This window comes from Ahaetulla prasina, chromosome 10 (genome assembly GCF_028640845.1).
Source record: "Ahaetulla prasina isolate Xishuangbanna chromosome 10, ASM2864084v1, whole genome shotgun sequence".
Lineage (NCBI taxonomy): Eukaryota > Metazoa > Chordata > Lepidosauria > Squamata > Colubridae > Ahaetulla > Ahaetulla prasina.
Genome location: NC_080548.1, coordinates 23,009,037 through 23,028,571, shown reverse-complemented (window position 1 = coordinate 23,028,571; position 19,535 = coordinate 23,009,037). Strand labels below are relative to the sequence as shown.

The 19,535-nt window shown below is 46.9% G+C and overlaps 2 protein-coding genes across 2 annotated transcripts in view; one reads left to right on the top strand and one right to left on the bottom strand.

Moving 5' to 3' along the window:
- The window catches only part of NFKBID (NFKB inhibitor delta), a 51,600-nt gene extending 41,542 nt beyond the window's left edge, over positions 1-10,058 (top strand). Inside the window, exons 9-12 of the mRNA XM_058196293.1 lie at positions 1,378-1,523; positions 2,547-2,663; positions 5,229-5,393; positions 5,497-10,058. Of these exons, the coding sequence (XP_058052276.1) occupies positions 1,378-1,523; positions 2,547-2,663; positions 5,229-5,393; positions 5,497-5,562 (494 nt within the window). The 3' untranslated portion in view covers positions 5,563-10,058. The remainder of the gene's footprint in view (positions 1-1,377; positions 1,524-2,546; positions 2,664-5,228; positions 5,394-5,496) is intronic.
- A 2,337-nt stretch (positions 10,059-12,395) lies between these two features.
- NPHS1 (NPHS1 adhesion molecule, nephrin) overlaps positions 12,396-19,535 on the bottom strand; it is a 65,473-nt gene continuing 58,333 nt past the window's right edge. The window contains exons 26-31 of the mRNA XM_058196240.1: positions 17,629-17,751; positions 17,412-17,436; positions 17,099-17,189; positions 14,492-14,552; positions 14,221-14,363; positions 12,396-12,970 (exon numbers count right to left, since the gene is read on the bottom strand). Of these exons, the coding sequence (XP_058052223.1) occupies positions 12,839-12,970; positions 14,221-14,363; positions 14,492-14,552; positions 17,099-17,189; positions 17,412-17,436; positions 17,629-17,751 (575 nt within the window). The 3' untranslated portion in view covers positions 12,396-12,838. The remainder of the gene's footprint in view (positions 12,971-14,220; positions 14,364-14,491; positions 14,553-17,098; positions 17,190-17,411; positions 17,437-17,628; positions 17,752-19,535) is intronic.

The window sequence follows — 19,535 nt, the reverse complement described above, 5'->3', positions numbered from 1 at the left end:
GTGATTTTTTCCCCCAATCATTCACACTTTTTTTTTTTTTTTGGTTAGCAAGATTCATTGAGAAGAGGTCAGGGTTACAAAACTTCCAGCCACCGAACCATTTCACGTTTAAAGCCATTTTTTTTCCCCCTTGGATGTTTGGGCCGACAGCTTTCTGATTTTCCTTCTAACAGTCTTCTTCTGATCCAGTGAGGGCACAAATCTCTTTTTACTGATAATACAGAAGCTGGCCATGATTGGCTGTCTACATAATGGCTTTCTGAATCCGTAGCTCTCTGGGAACCAACCATGACGTCAAGACGATAAGCGCCTTTGATTTTTCTCAAAACCGTTTTCATCTGGGGTATATTTAAGAGCCATGTTGGTCAGAGGTGGTATTCAGCAAGTCCTGACCAGTTCTGGAGAACTGGTAGCTGAAATTTTGAGTGGTTCGGAGAACCGGCAAATACCATCTCTGGCTGGTCCCAGAGTGGGGTGGGAGTGGAGATTTTGCAGTATCCTTCCCCTGGAGTGGGGAAGGAATGGGGATTTTGCAGAATCCTTCCCCTGGAATGGGGAGGGAATGGGGATTTTGCAGTAGCCTTCCTCTGGAGTGGGGAAGGAATGGGGATTTTGCAGAATCCTTCCCCTGGAGTGGGGAGGGAATGGGGATTTTGCAGTAGCCTTCTCCTAGAATGTGGAGGGAATGAGTATTTTGCAGTAGCCTTCCCCTGGAGTGGGGAAGGATTGGGAATATTGCAGTAGCCTTCCCCTAAAATGTAGAGGGAAAGGGGATTTTGCAGAATCCTTCCCTTGGAGTGGGGAGGGAATGGAGATTTGACAATATCCTTCCCCTGCCATGCCCACTAAGCCATGCCACACCCACCAAGTCACGCCCACAGAACTGGTAGTAAAAAAAAAATTGAATCCCACCACTGATGTTGGTGTAGTGGTTAAGGTACCCAGTTTAGAAACCAGCAGAACGTGTGTTCTAGTTCTGCCTTAGGTATGAAAGCTGTCTAGAGAACTTTAGGCCAATCACCAAGAGATTGTGAGTTCTAGTCCCACCCTAGGCAATAGGTAAGAACACCAGCTGGGTGACCTTAAGCCAATCACCGGTAGATTGTGAGTTCTAGTCCCGCCTTAGGCAATAGCCATGAACACCAGCTGGGTGACTTTAGGCCAATCACCAGGAGACTGTGAGTTCTAGTCCTGCCTTAGCCAGTTACATGACTTTAAGCCAGTCTCTCCTTCCCAGCTCTAGGAAGGAGGCATCTTGCCAAGAAAACTGCAGGGAGTAGTCAAGATATCAAGAGTCAACACACACACACACACACACACACACACACACACAATGCAGGCATGCTGCCTGACTCCTTTCCTACGGTGTTTGTACAGGTCTCACTCCTTTGCACTGTGCCGTCATGGCTCACAATGCTGCCTTCCAGACACAAAACATGGAGCCCTTGTCCCAACATCACCTGCAGAACTTACTGCTCTGTATTCAGCGGCTTTTGCAACTTGGTGCTGATTACAAGAGCCAGGTAAGTGGTCAAGCATTTATATCGCAGCAAGGAAGACAGATTCCTGACACTCCAGGAAGAGTGGTTACAATAGCACGGATCTGGCCCCGGGCCTTGAGTTTGACATCCCTGCAATAGAACCACAAGGAAAGGTGGGAAGGCAAAAGATCAGACCCCCCCCCCGTCAGAAGGTGGATGTCAGTGCGACAGATCTGACTGTCCCCATTTGGAAGTAATACCCAGTTCCATCTAAAGAAGGGACCCCCTTAGACCAGGGGTCTCCAAGCTTGGCAGCTTTAAGACTGGCAGACGACAACTTTGGTGGACTTCAATTCCCAGCATTCCCCAGCCAGCAAAGCTGGCTGGGAAATTCTGGAAGTTGAAGTCCGCCAGGCTTAAAGTTGCCAAGGTTGGAGACTATTGTGGCTCACCAGCAGAGCTGGCAGCAAAGTCGGACAGTGAGGCGGTTGGAGAGGAACATGGGCCACTCCTGGGGGCTAGGGAAAGCTCGGACGAGGGCTCTGCGTCGGAGGCAGAGAGGGAGCTAGACAGCAGCAAGGCAGAGGAACAGCTGGAGCCCGTTCCCAGTGTGCACATGTGCAGAGCTGCCAGACGACAAGAACAACTCAGAAAGCAGGGTCGACTCAGGAGTAAAGCCACACCTTGGAGGTGATTGGCCTCTCCCATGGGAAATAAAAGAGGAGCGAATAGGGAGGGGGCTTTTGCAGGAAACAATTTGTTCGTTCTGCGACTCTGAGAGAGTCTGTTCCAAGTTTTGTCTTGTACTGCGGTTGGAAACAAGTTACGTGGCAGCTTGCCAAACAAGATAAGGTGTGTTGAGAAATATTCCTTTGAAAAACTGTTTGGACAAACCTTGCTGACTGTGGATGAACTGTAATTCACAGTCGTGCAAATAAAAGAGGTTTTGCCAGTAAATTCCTGCCTCCTTAAGGGAGCCTAGGTCAGAACAGACCAAACTAGAAAATTCCCTAGACCCACCACTGTCTGGGTATCTGACCCTTGTTCTCCTTTGACTTTGGCTAGGATTTGAAGAGCAGTAAAACCATCCTGCATCTGGCTGTTCAAGCTGCAAACCTGCCTTTGGTCCAGTTCCTCCTCAAACTGCCTGGACAGGAACGTCAGAATTTTGTAAACATTAAGGTATGTGTCGTGTCCCACTCCTCCTCTGACGGCCGGGTCGGGGAAGTCCGTATCAAGCGTGGCTGCAAAGCCTCTGCAGCTTTGCCAAAGTTCTATCAGAGTTCTCAGGGCAGGCAGGAGACCAGGATGTGACTTCAGCAATCCAAGTTAGACTTTGCCTGACTCAGAGAATGCCAGAAAGCAGATCCTTTATATAGGCCATGGGGTGTGGCTCCATGACTCAGCACTTATCCAGGCCTGCCCCTCCCTTCCTTTTGCTGACGTCGCCTCTCCATTCTCCGGAAGCGTGGATCCCTCCACCCTCCGCTGCCGGCAATCCCAGCTCGTGACTGGCCTCATATTCTTCATGTTCACATGCTGTGGGGGAAGGGTTTATCTGCTCGGTTTGTCCGGGCATGGTGCCAGGACTGGGGGCTGAAGGCATGCCAGGCTGTTTGTCTTGCTCGGTCTGTCCAGGCATGGTGCCAGGACTGGGGGCTGGAGGCATGCCAGGCTGTTTGTCTTCATTATCCGTTTCTGGCTGAGGTAACATAAGATGAGAAGGGCCCGGCTGCGGCGGGGGGTGGGGGGGGCGAGTGAGGCACAACAGTATGCGTCAACTAGGCATTCATATCAACTTTTTAGTTTGACATAATAGTTTTACTTAGTGCCTTATTCTATCTACTGCAGTTGGAAGTCGAAGCCTTCTCTTTCGCTTTCCCTCTTTTCTTTCCCCACTTTTCTCTTCCCATTTTCCTTCCCTGTCTTTCCTGTTATTTACTTTTGTATTTTCTTCGTAGGCTCCATGAATAAAATCATTAACAGCAACTAGGTTCCCCTCCCCCCCAATTCACAAGCCTTGCCCCCAGGGCTGGGCACAAAGGGGTGTGTGTGTTTTTTTATAGCTTCCAGCCTGTGCCTTGGACTAGAGATAGTCCTCAGTTTATGGCCACAATCGGGACCAGAATTTCTGTTACTGAGCAAGACAGTTGCTCAGTGAGTTGCTCCCAACTTTATAACCTTTTTTTTTTTTTGCCATGGTTGTTAAGTAAATCATGTAGTCGTTAAGCAAATCTTGCTTCCCCCATTAACTTCGTGGGAAGCTGGCTGGGGAAGTCACAAATGGTGATCACATGACCCCAGGACACTGAAACCATTGTAAACACATGTAAGCACCCAAATTTTCCTCATGGGACTATGGAGATGCTGTAACAGTCATAAGTGCAAGGACCAGTTGTAAGTCCCTTTTGTTCCTCCAATGTCATCGTAACTTTGAACGGATGGTAATGAATGGTTGTAAATTGAGGATTGCCTGTATAACTGCCATCAGTTACATGTCAATGCTGCATGTCAATGCTGCAGGTCTTGGAAGCAGCAGGTAAAGAACATCTGGAAGGCATTTGATTGGGGGGGGGAAATGCACAGAGAGAGAAAGAGGGAGTGTGGGAGAGAGAGAGAGGAAGAAGAAGAGGAGGAGGAGGAGAGAGGGAGAGGGAGAGAGAGGAAAGAAGAAGGAGAAAGAGAAAGAGAGAGGAGAGGGAGAGGGAGCGAGGGAGGGAGGGAGACTGGAAAGAAGGAGAAATAGAGAGGAGAGGGAGAGAGGGAGGGAGGGAGAGGGAGGGAGGAGAGAGATGGAGAGAGAAGAGAGGGGCGGGGGAAGGGGAGGGAGGGAGGAGGGAGAGAGAGTGGAAAGAAGAAGGAGAAAGAGAGAGGAGGAGGAGGGAGGAGGAGAGAGAAGGAGAGAGAAGAGGAAGAGGAGGAGAGAGGGAGAGGGAGGGAGAGAGAGAGAGGAAAGAAGAAGGAGAAAGAGAAAGAGAGAGGAGAGGAGCGGAGGGAGGAGAGATGGAGAGAGAAGAAGAGGAGGAGGAGGAGGAGAGGAGGAGGAGAGAGAAGGAGAGAGAAGAAGAGGAGGAGAAGGAGGAGGAGGGAGAGGAGGAGGAGGAGAGAGGAGAGAAGAGGAGGAGGAGGAGGAGGAGAGGAGGAGAGAGAAGGAGAAAGAAGAGGAGGAGGAGAAGGAGGAGGAGGAGGAGGGAGGAGGAGGAGGAGAGATGGAGAGAGAAGAAGAGGGGCAGGGGAGGGAAGGGAGGAGGAGGGAGAGAGAGTGGAAAGAAGAAGGAGAAAGAGAGAGGGGAGGGAGGGAGACGGAGGGAGGGAGGAGAGAGGAGGAGAGAGAAGAGGAGGAGGAGGGGTGAGGGGGAGGGAGGAGAGAGAGAGAGAGAGCATGATTGCTGAGGCATGGTGTCTTAGACAAGGTACTTCTCCTTTTAAAAACCATTTGCCTGCTCAGCTGCAAGGGGTGGGGGGGAGAGCCTATCTCAATAACATGTGGTGCAGAAGTCAAACAGATGAGAACTGCGTGGGTGGCTTGGCAGTTGTATTGGAGATGCATGAATGAATTTCTCATCTTGCTGTACCTTAAGAGCCGTAACATTAATTTTGTATATGGAATTGAGACGGGGATGGGAGCCTTTCTACCTTAAAGAAGGTGTGGCATGCAGATTCAGGCTCATCATCACCCAAGCCTCTTGCTAAGAAGACAATAAGGTGAACATTGCCTGACCACCGAGGTCCTTTCTCTATCCTCAGGCCCATGGCAACACAGCTCTGCACATGGCAGCTGGCCTCCATGGCCATCCTTATCAAGAGCAGATCGTCCGCCTCTTGCTGGACCACTGGGCCGATCCCACTGCCCGGAACCCAGAGAACGAGCAGCCAGTTCACCTGTTGACTTCAGGACCAGCAGCCGAGCAAGTGAGTTGGGCTTTTGAGTGATCCAGGTAGGGTCTGGGAACGGGCAAAAAGTCGAAGGGCAGCATTGCAGCTTTGACAAACTCTTCTCTCCTCTTCTCTCCAGCTGCGTCTTTTGCTGCGAAGCCGTCGCTCAGGCCCTGGGTTGGTCTATCCCCCATCCTTCACCTGACACAGCCATCCTGGATAGAGGGAGACCAACCTGTCTCTTTCTCTACCCTCGAAGAGTGAGGGAGCCTGAATGTCTTTTGTTTCTTTCTTCTCCTTTCTGTTCTCCCCACCCCCGATGGAAGGTGTGGTCTTCTATATTTGCTATATTTAATTAAGTTATTGGATAAGGATTGGGACGTCAAGTTGAACCTCAAGAGCTTTACACACAAAAAAAGCATATTTTCCTAGTAGAAGCCGGTGCCGTGGGTCAGTGGTGGAGAGGACTCACTGTAACCGGGGTGGGCTTCAGAACCTTTAGCAACGGGTTCGCTGCCCACTTCCTGGGTGGGCATGGCCATGATGGGCATGGCCTAGTCGTCCACCTGCACCACGGTGGGAGGCCTGTTTTTTCTCCCTCCCCAGATTTAGGAGGCTTTCCTTGAGCTTCTGGGAGGACGAAAACAGCTTCCCCTGAGGTCCAGAGGGTCTCCGGAAGCTCTCCAGAGGCCGGAAACAGGCCTATTTCTGGACTTCCAGAACTTCCGGGAGGCTTGTTTTTCACCCTCCCCAAGCTCCAGAGGGTTTTCTTGAGCCTCCGGGAGTGCGAAAACAGCTTCCCCCAGGCCCTCTGGAGGCTGAAAACCGGCCCATTTCTAGACTTCCAGAACCTCCAGTAGGCCCATTTTTTGCCCTCCCAGATCCTCCATGCGGTCCCTGCACTTATCTGGAATGATAAGCGGGCCACGTGGAGAGTTCTGGGAAAGGAGGGGTGAGCGTGACCATCCAGGGGTGGCATTTGGGGGTTTGCTGAACCCTGGTAATTTTTAGCTAGAGGATCGGCCAAACCCTGCCAAACCCCCAGGAGCCCACCCCTGAGTGTTACCATAAACCATCGGTGGAGAGGCTGGGTTTATCTCCTCCATCACCACTGCTTCTACCACAGGCCGATGGCATCCCAGATGCAAACCCACCCCACACAATCCCACGAGGTTCCGTGTCACCAGCAAGAATGGTGATCTGAGCATCTGGGCCCATCTTCTTCTCACCTGGCACCCTCTGGGCCGTTCCAGGTTGGAATCCATCCCTCCGCATATTTGAAGGAAAGTTGATCCGAATTCTGCATCCAGCTACCTCCCTCATTTGGTCCTCGTGATATTCTGTACAATTAGGAGCCCTCCGTCTTCCTTATCGACTACGCTTCAATCATTTCCGTGAAATGGGATTTTTAACTCGAACCATATTGGTTCGTAGAACACTTGGATCTTGCATTGCCGTCGTTATTCTTGAATCATATTGGTTTGTTGAACTTCTTTTTTTTTTTAACTTGAACCACATTGGTTTGTCGATTACCTGGATCGTATCATAGGAGGGTCCGGCTTGAGTGATTACTTAAGGCAGGAGTGTCAAACTCAAGGCCCGTGAGCCAGATCTAACCCACGAGGTGCTTAGATCTGGCCCACAGGACCAGCCTAGAAATAGCAAAGGCTCGCAGTGCCTCTGCTAGCAAAAACCTTCTCCTGCAGCACTCTGTCGGCCAAAACAGGGCATGGGGAGGGGTGTGCGGCCTCCCCACACCCTGGTTTCAGCCTTGATGGCCTCCTGCAGCACTCTGCTAGCCAAAATGGGGCTAGGGGAGGGGCGCCCCATTTTTGCCAACAGAGTACTACAGGAGGCTATTGAGACTGAAAATGGGGCGTTTGGGCCGGTAGGGTGCTGCAGGAGGCATCCGTCCCATCTCTTGTCTCCCGCCCCCTGGCCGGTCCGCAGAGGACAATTACAATGCTGATCCAACCCTCAAAGAAATCCAGTTTGACACCCTGACTTAAGGCAAAACTGACAATGCAGTTCTACATATGAGTATTTGAGGGGAGCGGGGAAAGGCCCATTGTATTCAACTGGGCTTGCTCCTCGGAAGTAGATCTAAGACAGAACCCATTTTAGACTAACACCTCCCCCCCACATTGAATCCAGTCAACAATGGATCCCTGAGAGGGGGGTTTGTGGGGTTTCTCACTATCTAAACTGGGGGAAGTCTCTTTTCGCCGCATAGACCTTTGTAGAATGCATCGTCGATGTGTTTCATTCAAAAATGAAATTGGATTGAGTCCAGATTCATGTAACCGGGAGAATCCAAGGAAGCATTATTTTGTGAGCAGGTTTGGGACTTCTAATAGAAGTCTTGGCATGCCCGGCAAATTGAAATTCCCAGGATTTCTCCCAGGGATGGGGATATCATCGTTATTAAGTTAATGTGAATGACAAGTTAGCCTTTTCAGGCAGAAAGAGTCCTCTTACAGAGGAAACTGCTGGCACTGCTATTCATTATGCCTCAGATTAGCCAGAGGCGAGCAAAGGCAGTTGCACTGTGGATCCTTGGTCGTTCAGAAGCATCCTTAAGACTCCGCGAAGAAAACGGGTTTGTTCAGAACTGCCAGGATATCTTTGGATATTACTTTTTATTGTGATTGTGATTTAGGCTTTGGCCTGCATTGAACCCTGTCACAGCATCTGTGTCCAGACAGCTGTAGCCAGATCTCTGGCTTGCTTTTTTTAAAAAAAAAAAAAAACCTACTTGGGCCAAAGAAGCAGTCTTGAGCTCTTCTCCGAGACTGCATTATCTTCCTTCCATTTCGGAAAGCTGTAATCTCCATAAAGTGGGAAAAACCATTCCCCTTTTTTTCAGTGGTGGGATTCAGCCAGTTCGCACCTATTCGGGAGAACCGGTTGTTAACTTTCTAAGCAGTTCGGAGAACTGGTTGTTGGAAGAAATCTTATTTTGTTTTGTTTTTTCCACTTGACAGGACTAATCCTGTAAGGAAGGCAGGAAGGAAACGTTCTGGTGTTGTTTCTAGCCTAATCTTTATTGCCCTGATTTCAGAAACTGCCTCTCTGGTTAACCCTTATTACATTGTAACAGCTAAGGCGAAGCGCCCATCGGCGTGAGTGATGTTGAGTTGGCCACGCCCACAGGGTCACATGACCACCGAGCCACGCCTACACAGCTGGTCATTCGGGCAGAGAACCAGTTGCTAAATCATTTGAATCCCACCACTGCCTTTTTTCCTTCGCGCTTTTCTCCAATCCCCAACTCACTTCATGTTCTCCAAGCATCTGGTAAGAATTACAGTTAGTTTCCTTTAGCAACCATTTAAAGCTACAACAGCACTGGAAGAAAAGTGACTTACAACTGCTCCTCGCGCTTATGGCCATCGCAGCATGGTCCCGTGAACAAAATTCAGATGCTTGGCGACCGACGTGCATTTAGAACAATTGCAAGCATCCTGGGATCACGTGACTGCCAATGGGTGACCTTCCCATCCGGCTTTGTTTAGTGAGTTTTGTTCCCCCATTTGATGACTTTTCTTGCCACGGTTGTTCAGTGAATCACTGCAATTGATAAGTTAGTCACTTGGTTATTAAGTGAATCTGGCTTTCCCATGGACTTTGCTTGTCGGAAGGTTGCAAAAGGGGATCGCATGACCTTTGGACACTGCAACCAGGTTCTCCTGGTTCGCCAGTTGTGTCCCTTTCTTGACCGGGATGCCTTATGCACAGTCATTCATGCTCTCGTCACTTCTCGTCTGGATTATTGCAATGCTCTCTACATGGGGCTACCTCTGAAGTGCACTCGGAGGCTCCAGTTAGTCCAGAATGCAGCTGCGCGGGTGATTGAGGGAGCCACACGTTGCTCCCGGGTAACACCGCTCCTGCGCAGTCTGCACTGGTTCCCTGTGGTCTTTCGGGTGCACTTCAAGGTATTGGTTACCACCTTTAAAGCGCTCTATGGCTTAGGGCCCGGGTACTTACGGGACCGCCTGCTGTTACCTTATGCCTCCCACCGACCCGTACGCTCACACAGAGAGGGTCTTCTCAGGGTGCCATCCGCCAAACAATGTCAGCTGGCGGCCCCCAGGGGAAGGGCCTTCTCTGTTGGAGCACCTACCCTCTGGAACGAACTTCCCCCCGGTTTACGCCAATTACCTGACCTTCGGACCTTTCGCCATGAATTGAAAACATATCTGTTTATCCAAGCTGGACTGGCTTGATTTTTAAATTTTCAAATTTCTGAATTTTTAATAATTTTAAATTGGGGTATTTTAGTATAGGTCAATTCGACGGTTTTAATTTTCGGCCATCTTTTGAATATGTATTTTAATTGTTATTTTAATTTTGTATATTATTGTTTTAATCTGGCTGTACACCGCCCTGAGTCCTTTGGGAGAAGAGCGGTATAAAAATCTAAATAATATATAAATAAATAAATAAATAAATAAATAAACTGACTATACGATAAAATCGCTCAGCTCCGGGATGGTCTGGACCGAAATTGGGATGATCCAAGCGAGGGAGAGGAGACACGTCTTGTTGAGTCCATTTGGGATGAGTTTGACCCTGTGGCTCCCGAGGACGTGGACAGGTTGTTGGGGAGACTTCACGCCACTACATGTTTACTGGACCCGTGTCCTTCCTGGCTGGTACTGGCCACTCAGGAGGTGACACGAGGCTGGCTCCAGGAGATTATCAACGCTTTGTTGGAAGGGTTTTCCTGCCGCCTTGAAAGAGGCGGTGGTGAGACCCTCCTCAAGAAGCCCTCCCTGGACCCAGCTATTTTGGGTAATTATCGTCCAGTCTCCCACCTTCGCTTTGTTGCGAAGGTTGTAGAGAGTGCTGTGGCGCGACAGCTACCCCAATACCTGGATGAAGCCGTCTATCTAGACCCGTTCCAGTCCGGCTTCCGACCCGGGTACAGCACGGAGACAGCTTTGGTCGCATTGGTGGATGATCTCTGGAGGGACAGGGACAGGGGCTATTCCTCTGCCCTGGTCCTATTAGATCTCTCAGCGGCTTTTGTTACCATTGATCATGGTATCCTGCTGCGCCGGTTGGGGGGATTGGGAGTGGGAGGCACCGTGTATCGGTGGTTCTCCTCCTATCTCTCTGACCGGTCGCAGACGGTGTTGACAGGGGGGCAGAGGTCGACCGCGAGGGACCTCACTTGTGGGGTGCTGCAGGGGTCGATTCTCTCGCCCCTTCTGTTCAACATCTATATGAAGCCGTTGGGTGAGATCATCAGTGGCTTTGGGGTGAGATACCAGCTGTACGCTGATGACACCCAGCTGTACTTCTCCACCCCAGGCCACCCCAATGAAGCTGTTGAAGTGCTGTCCCGGTGTGTGGAAGCCGTACGGGTCTGGATGGGGAGAAACAGGCTCAAGCTTAATCCCTCCAAGACGGAGTGGCTGTGGATGCCGGCACCCCGATTCAGTCAGCTGAAAAACTGAGTCAGAAAAACCGACTCTGAAGTCTTCCACGGTTTTCACCTAATTAAAAGTTTTTCTACTTTCTCCAAACAATCAGTCACATGGTCCAATCATGGTGCAGGCTGGTAGCCAGGTAGCATCGCTCCGCCTTCTTCCAACCAGGTGTGAGAATGTCCCTGGTTCCCAAGAGAAAATACTTTGTTCTGGCTACTGAATCCCTTTTATCTCAAATCCCACTTCCCTATCCCTCAGCTCCAGTGTTGGCAACGCTGAAGCAGTGACAAAAATGGCTTCAGCCAGGTCAGCTTCAGGGTTGACAGGAACTGTGAAAAACGGTCGTAAGTCACATTTTTTTTCAGTGCTGTTGTAACTTTGAACGGTCACTAAACAAACTGTTGTCTGTTGAGGACCACTTGTCTTTGTAAACCTTACAATGCTTGGTTAGTTTTTTACCTGGGCTTTGTTCTTTACATCTAAAGTGTACCGTAGGAACCAGTGGTGGATTTCAAAAATTTTTACTACCGGTTCTGTGTGTGTGGCTTGGTGGGCGTGGCAGGGGAAGAATACTGTAAAATCTCCATTCCCTCCCCACTCCAAAGGAAGGATACTGTAAAATCTCCATTCCCCCCTCCACTCCAGGGGAAGGATGCTGTAAAATCTCCATTCCCTCCCCACTCCAGGGGAAGGTTACTGCAAAATCCCCATTTCCTCCGATCAGCTGGGACTCGGGAGGCAGAGAATAGATGGGGGCGGGGCCAGTCAGAATTTTTACTACCGGTTCTCCGAACTACTCAAAATTTCCACTACCGGTTCTCCAGAACTGGTCAGAACTTGCTGAAACCACCCTCTGGTAGGAACCCCCGGCTCAAAAATGCAAGCCCACAATGTGGGTTCATTTAGTAGCCACCTTAATTAAGCCTCCTGTCTGACCATTGCCCACCAATGCAAAGCAGACAAGGTATTTCCGCCCATCGGCCTCTGACGGGGGTGGGGGGGGCAAGGGGTGAAATCATGTTGCGTTGCAAACTCTGCCCTCGGTTTTGCGATCCCACAATGCACGTTTGAAGAGGGCAGGGCTCTTGCATCGAGATGTTTGCTTGCATCGAGATGTTTTGACCTTGTCATTGGTTGGGAATGGATGTCTTGTGCTTTCACCCCGTCTGTTTGAGGGTCTGCTATCCTCCTGTGCATCTTTCTGTGTTCGACATGATGAAAGCTTGCAAGGGTAGATAACTTGACCAGAGGAAAGATCAAGCAGGCTTCACAATGGAACATACGCTATTGGAGCAGAAGTGTAATAAACCTCCTTTTAAAAAAAAACACAACCCCTTCACTTGTCTCTGGTTTATGGTATCCTTTCCATCCCCAGCGAGCCATGTGTGGTCTGCCTTCGGCTTATTTATATTTTATGGATTTCTTGCATTTTGAACCTCGGTTTTTAAGCCAAAAGAAAACTCTGAGCAGCTGAGTGGTGGAGAAGTCCTTGCCCTGAGGTTTAGCTACAAAAGGCAACACACACACACACACACACACATACCCACACACACACACAAGCGAAGCGAGAGGAAGGTTGGGGAAGGGAGAAAAAAAACACAACACCTCGAGCCTAGGTAGCAATTCTTAAAGTTGCAGTTTTTATTAAACCAGGCTGAAATTAAAACAGTCAAATTAACCATGCAAACTAACAGCTGGGGAGGGCTCAAGGCATCGGATTCCAGTAGGGAAAAAAGGAGAATACTAGCTCTCTGGCTGTTTTGCCAAACATTTTACACTTTGAGTTGTAAGAATCCGACCAGCAGTCAAAACAAAGGTGTCACGTTATCCCTTTGTGTATGTTGAGCACAGTAATTTTTTTTGCAACCTCAGTAATTGTGTTCTCGCTAAGCCAGGTTTTAGTTATATTGTGTGAACCCATCCAAAGACTGCACCACTGGATTTAGCGTCTCTACATGGATAAGGAATGTAGCATAAAAAGAAGGAACTAAGAGTTACCAGGAGACAACGGCAATCTTGGACGGTGGGTCAGAGAAAGGTTACTTAGACCAGTTCCCCTTGCTGTTCAAAAGGCAGTTCTGTATCCCGGGGCAGACCATAGTTTGCTACCGAGTCATAGATGGGTGCTGTCTTTGTGGAGGCAGCTGGCCGTCTTCCAAATCCTTGGTAGACATGCTAAACACAAGGAATAAGATCTGATAAGATTCCATATTGTTTTTAAAGTAGAGGGATTTATTAAGGTAGTGGGAAAGGAACGGAATGTGGAATGTGGAAAAATGGAATGGAATGGAACGGAACGGAACAGAATAGAATAGAATACTGGAATAGGAATAGGAATAGGAATAGGAATAGGAATAGGAATAGGAATAGGAATAGGAATAGGAATAGGAATAGGAATAGAACGGAATGGATTAGAATACTGGAATAGGAATGATAGGATAGGATAGGATAGGATAGGATAGGATAGGATAGGATACTGGAATAGGAATAGGAATAAGAATAAGAATAAGAATAAGAATAAGAATAAGAATAAGAATAAGAATAAGAATAAGAATAAGAAGAGAACAGAAGAGAACGGAATGGAATGGAATGGAATGGAATAGAATACTGCATTAGAATACTGGAATAGGAATAAGAGAATAGGATAGGATAGGATAGGATAGGATAGGATAGGATAGGATAGGATAGGATAGGATAGGATAGGATAGGATAGGATAGGATACTGGAATAGGAATAGGAATAAGAATAAGAATAAGAATAAGAATAAGAATAAGAATAAGAATAAGAATAAGAATAAGAATAAGAATAAGAATAAGAAGAGAACAGAAGAGAACGGAATGGAATGGAATGGAATGGAATAGAATACTGCATTAGAATACTGGAATAGGAATAAGAGAATAGGATAGGATAGGATAGGATAGGATAGGATAGGATAGGATAGGATAGGATAGGATAGGATAGGATAGGATAGGATACTGGAATAGGAATAGGAATAGGAATAGGAATAGGAATAGGAATAGGAATAGGAATAGGAATAGGAATAGGAATAGAACAGAACAGAATAGAATACTGGAATAGGAATTAGAATAGAATAGAATAGAATAGAATAGAATAGAATAGAATAGAATAGAATAGAATAGAATAGAATAGAATAGAATAGAATAGAATAACAGAGTTGGAAGGGACCTTGGAAACCCTATATACCCTTTCAGACAAATGGTTGTCCAATCTCTCCTTTAAAACTTCCAGTGTTGGAGCATTCACAAGTTCTGGAGGCAAGTTGTTCCACTGATTAAATGCTTCCACTGAAGTATCCATCTACAAAACTCCATTCATAAAGCTTCGTACCGCACCCTTGATCAGAAACCACAGAGCACAACGCATCAGGACTGTCTCAGAATTCCCCTTCCTCTCAAGGTACTCACTGCATATTCATTGATCCATGGCTCATCGCTGGCATTCCATTCACCATAGAGGGGACCCACATCTTCCAATCTCCTAGGACCTCCTACTTCCTCGTATTCATGATGCTCTTGAGAGCCAATCCAAGGGAGCGAGATGTTGGGATCTGCAAAGAATGCAGAAGTTCTCCTTCAGGCAACAGGTTTGCCCTCAACGCATTCAAAGGATAGGCCTGAATGTGGAATTAGGGCTGGGACGAAGAGGAAGGGGGAAATGTGATCAGCTCTTACCTACCTATAACACTAGTATCGCTGGTGGCTGTAGAGACAGCGGCTGATGTCTTAGTAGAACTGCCCTGGAGGGAGAGCCAACCAACAATGTCAGGAGCAAGGGGGAAAAACATCTGGCCATGAAAACCATTCAGAAACTACCTCTAGTCCAGAACAGGGCAATATGAGCAGTAATGGAGACATGTCCCTAAGCCTATGTAACATTGTATATGACCTGCACTGATTACCAGTCAGCTTCTGGATGCAATTAAATACACTAGTTATTGTTCATAAAGAGTTATATAGCATCGGGATTAGCTTTTGGAGGATCTCTCCGTCTCCTTTAGTACCAGCATATCCCATGCATTCTGATAAGGTTTTTCTGGGTCCTGTTGATTAAGCAGTACTACTAGCAGGACGCGGTGGCTTAGGGGTAAGATGCTGAGCTTGTCGATCGAAAGGTCGGCAGTTCAGCAGTTCGAATCCCTAGTGCTGCGTAATGGGGTGAGCTCCCATTATTTGTCCAAGCTTCTGCCAACCTAGCAGTTCGAAAGCACATAAAAAATGCAAGTAGAAAAATAGGGACCACCTTTGGTGGGAAGGCAACAGCGTTCTGTGTGCCTTTGGTGTTGAGTCATGCCGGCCACATGACCATGGAGACGTCTTCGGACAGCGCTGGCTCTTCGGCTTTGAAACGGAGATGAGCACCGACCCCTAGAGTCGGCAACAACTAGCACATATGTGCGAGGGGAACCTTTACCTTTACTAGCAGGATCCAGGAGGTGATCCTACTCTTTGGAACAGCATCCCCCCTCCCCTCATGACTTTCAAGACCCCTATCCATAAGCAATTTTTTAAAAATACTTTTCCCCAGGCCTTGGTTTGGCCTCCTATTTATGGTATCCACCCACCCACCCAGCCACTCACCCATCCAGTGGTGGGATTTAAATAATTTTAACAACTGGTTCTCTGCCCTAATGACCAGCTGGGTGGGTGTGGCCATGGTGGGCATGGTCAGGGGGTGGGACAAGCAGCACTCAGCCTCCTGCACCCTCCTGGGAGCAAAAACAGTCCACAGAGATGGGCCCTCCTGCGCCCTGTTTTGAGCCTAGTAGGCCTCCCTGCAGCCTCCTGTGAGCAAAAATGGGGCGTGTGGGGATTCCTGGAAGGGGCAGGGCAGGAAGGGGCGAGGCTAGCCAGCAATTTAACAACTGAATCCCACCACTGCATCCATCCATCCATCCATCCATCCATCCATCCATCCACCCAACCAACCAACCAACCAATCAATTAACCAATCAACCAATCAACCAACTAACCAATCAACCAATCAACCAACCAACATGTGTAGATCTAAGCCTGCCCTCCTTCCCCACCATCTCTTCCAGGAGAGCTTAACTACAATTTCCAGCCCATCCCTTTCTGCTAGAGAAACTCTCATTTTTTTTCACCTCCCTAACAAGGATTGATAAATGAGATGCTTTCAAACAGTCTGATTCTCTCAAAATGTCAAGATTATTATGCCCTCTATTTTTGAAAAAAAAAAAAAAGGATCAGATGTCTAGGACTTCTCATTAGACCCAACTCTTTTCGGCTAATAAGAAACAGAAGCAGAGCTGCATAAAGTTTTCCAGACAGAGGCAGAAAGATTCTCTTAAGTGCTCCTGGGGACTTCCCTATAGTTTCCCCAAGTTTCTTTGCTCCATAGCAACCTCCAATCCCACCCACTCTCCAAAACTATAACAATACAGTCTTAAGTTGCATTATGATGGAGGCGAAGTGAGTCAGTTCGACTAATCTTCTCCAGCTGACATAATTTCTCTCTATTGATGAAATTGGATTCACTGATACGGGTAGAGAACGCTGGGACTCTGTGAGATGGACTGAACCCAAAGGACCTGCGAGATCTACCCTTACTTCCAAAGGAGGCAATCTTGACACTGAGCGGAGGAAGCAACTGAATAAAACCAGCTGCTTTGACTTAAGTTTCCTTGGGAGGAAAAAGCAAGTTTCAAAAAAGCTTTGGGGAATAAAAAGAGAGAGGGGGATTTTTTTCCCCTCTCTACTAAGTAAGTTTTATGCTTCTACCGCCACCAACCCACACACTTACAGGTTGTCCTCGACTTATGACTTCCATTGGGACCAAAATTTTCATTGCTAAGCAAGGCTGAATGAATCGTGCCCAATTTTACACACACACACACACACTGCCATCTGGTTAAGCAAATCGCTACAGTTACTAAGTGAATCGCCTAGTCATTAAGTGAATCAAGCTTTTCCCATTGATTTTGTTTGTGAGATGCTGGCTGGGAAGATCATGTGATTCTGGGACCTTGCAACTATCATGAATCCATGCCAGTTGTCTAGAATCCAAATTTTGATCGTATGACCGTGTTGGTTATAAGTGCACAGTCCCTTTTTTCCCGGGCTACTGTAATTTCAAACGGCCTCTAAACAAATGGTTGTACATTGAGGACTATTTATATTCAATTCCTGTGCATTCTGAAAATAGTATTAGGCACACTGCTGCTTAACAGACAAACCAGCTGTTGTTCTGTCGCCTTGCTTGGCAACCATTGTGGTCGCTCAGGTATTGCATCCACAGTCCCCTTGACCAGACTGATGTACTTACCTCTGAACTGTACCCCTCCAGCTGTGCTGGTTGTCCACCAACCTTCAGCCATTTGCTCACCGTGTAGCTGTTCCCAAATCTGACTTTCCCCCTGCAATGAACCACCACGCTGGGTTACAGCCTCGTTGATGAATTTATGAAGCGTTTCTCAGTTACCAAGGAAATTGCCCCCATCTCTGTGTGACTGACAATGTCAGCTTTTCAAATTATTCAACATTAGATGCATCAATACAAAAAAGGAAGAGAAAAGACGGCACCTCCAAGTTACGCACTTAATCCCATGTGTCTTGCCCTCTCGCCCACTTAGGCTCACCTGGTTGATCCTTCAATTCCATCTCCTGTTAAGTGGGGGGGAAAAAACAAGCAAAATAAATTATAGCCAAACAGAAGAGATGAAAGGATTTCTTCATCTGCATAGAATGATCTTTTTTTTATTTTATTTTATTTTCTGGTGAGGCAGAAAAAGCAGAGCAGATTATTGGAATTTCCCCTGACCGGTGACCTATTTACAAGTGATGATCTATGCTTACCTTTGGGAGCCCGAGTTCTCTTTCTGAAGAAGAGGCAGCCAAGCAAAAACAAATTGGAAAGGAGCAGGAACCCTCCTAGACCACCGAGGAGCAGAACGATGGGAAGCGGCAAGATGGAACCTTCTAGAGAAAGGAAGGTTTTAAAAAGTGGAAAGTCAATAAAATGAGCCTTCTTGCCTTTTATCGTTTTTGCCACAAATAAGAAAAGAACCCAGCATCAATTCCTTATTGTCGTCTTCCTGGTTGGCTCCGTTGGCAACGGAGGTGATCTTTCTGGTCACCAACCTCTGGATCATGTTGGACTGCTAAGACAGCGACAATCAGCTGTCCAGCAGTTCGGAAACCCCCCTCTTCGGGAGAAGAAGCGGTGGTGAGCAAAAGGAAGCAGAGGTAGAGCTTCCCTAGAGCTCCTGGAAGATACCAGGGGGCTCGAAGGGTTAAGCCCCCTCAGAACTTCAAAGTGCTCCAGATCTGAGGCTTTTTTCCTGCTCCGGCAGACCTAATTGCCGCGACCAACTTCCGGGACCAATTTTAACTTAAAGAAGATAATACCGGACTGAACAGAAACAGGAGAGCTCTAATTATAAAAGCAAGTAATCAATCAATTCCCTGTTATTATTTTTTTTTTAAGTTTTGGACTTGACTTCAAAGTGAAAATGGCGATCGTTCTTTAATGAGCTACACAGTTGAAAACGAAAGTGTTACAAGTCTCACTGTCTGTTGTTTATAGCTGAGGCCAGCTGAAAAAAAAATTTTTTTTTAAACATTGTAATGAGAAGGGAGAAGAGATACTGAGACTGGAAAAAAAAAAGACTTAAAAGGTTTATACGTAATATTAAGTTAAAGAGAAATTTTAAGAGATGGCAGCAAAACAATTAAAGTCAACTGTTACAAAAACCCCAGGAACATTAACACCGGGAGTCTCTCCAGCACATACAGCAGATACAAAATCATTAAATTTGGAAGCACTTCAGGATAACCTGAAAGAATTTATGAAAGAATCTCTTAAAGATGCTATGAATTGGCAAACTTCCCAGATAGAGGATAAGTTTAAATTAATTACAGAAGAAATGTCAGAGATGAAAAAACAGATGTTAGAAATTCAAACTGGAAATAAAGAAGTTAAAGAAGGTTTGGTGTCAGCAGTACAGGGTCTGGCATCAAATGTGATTTTATTGGAGCAGGAAGTAGAAGAAATAAAGAAAGTTAATTTAAAATTGGAAAATAAGATTGAGGCAGTTCAATGTAAAATGGATAAAGTTGATGATGAAATTGTTTTGGTACAATATAGAGCTATGGAACTTGCTTTACGAATCCGTGGACTTAAAGAATGTAAAAATGAGAATTTGAAGCAAATTTTTCGGAGGCCTTTGCAGAGATTTTGGCAGTTCGGCCAGCAGATGTGGCTTTTATATTGATAAAATTTATCGTGTGAATTCCTGGATAGCAAGACAAAGAAATCTTCCCAGAGACATTGTTATTTATTTTACTACTAGAACAGTGAGAAATGAGATTTTACAAGCTTTTTAAAGGAGACAAGATTCAAGCGGCCAAGACATTTTAATACTAAAGGAAATTCCCCCCAAAATGTTGAGAGGTAGGAAGGAGTTTGCTTTTTTGGTGAACGAACTTAAAAAACGTCAGATTGAGTATAGATGGGACATCCCAATTGGTATAATAGTTTACTATGAAGGGGAAGCACATCGTCTTAATACAGTCAGTAAAGCACAAGAGTTTTATGCTTATGTGCTTAAGGCTGAAGTCCCCCATCTCCGGATGGTAGGAGAAAGGAAGGTGAAATTAAAGAAAAAGAAGTGATAGTAATGGAAGAAGACCGTTTACAAGCGTTGGATGTGTCTAAGATGGGATCAGAGATTCCAAAAGAGCCAAGGATGACAAGAGCAGCT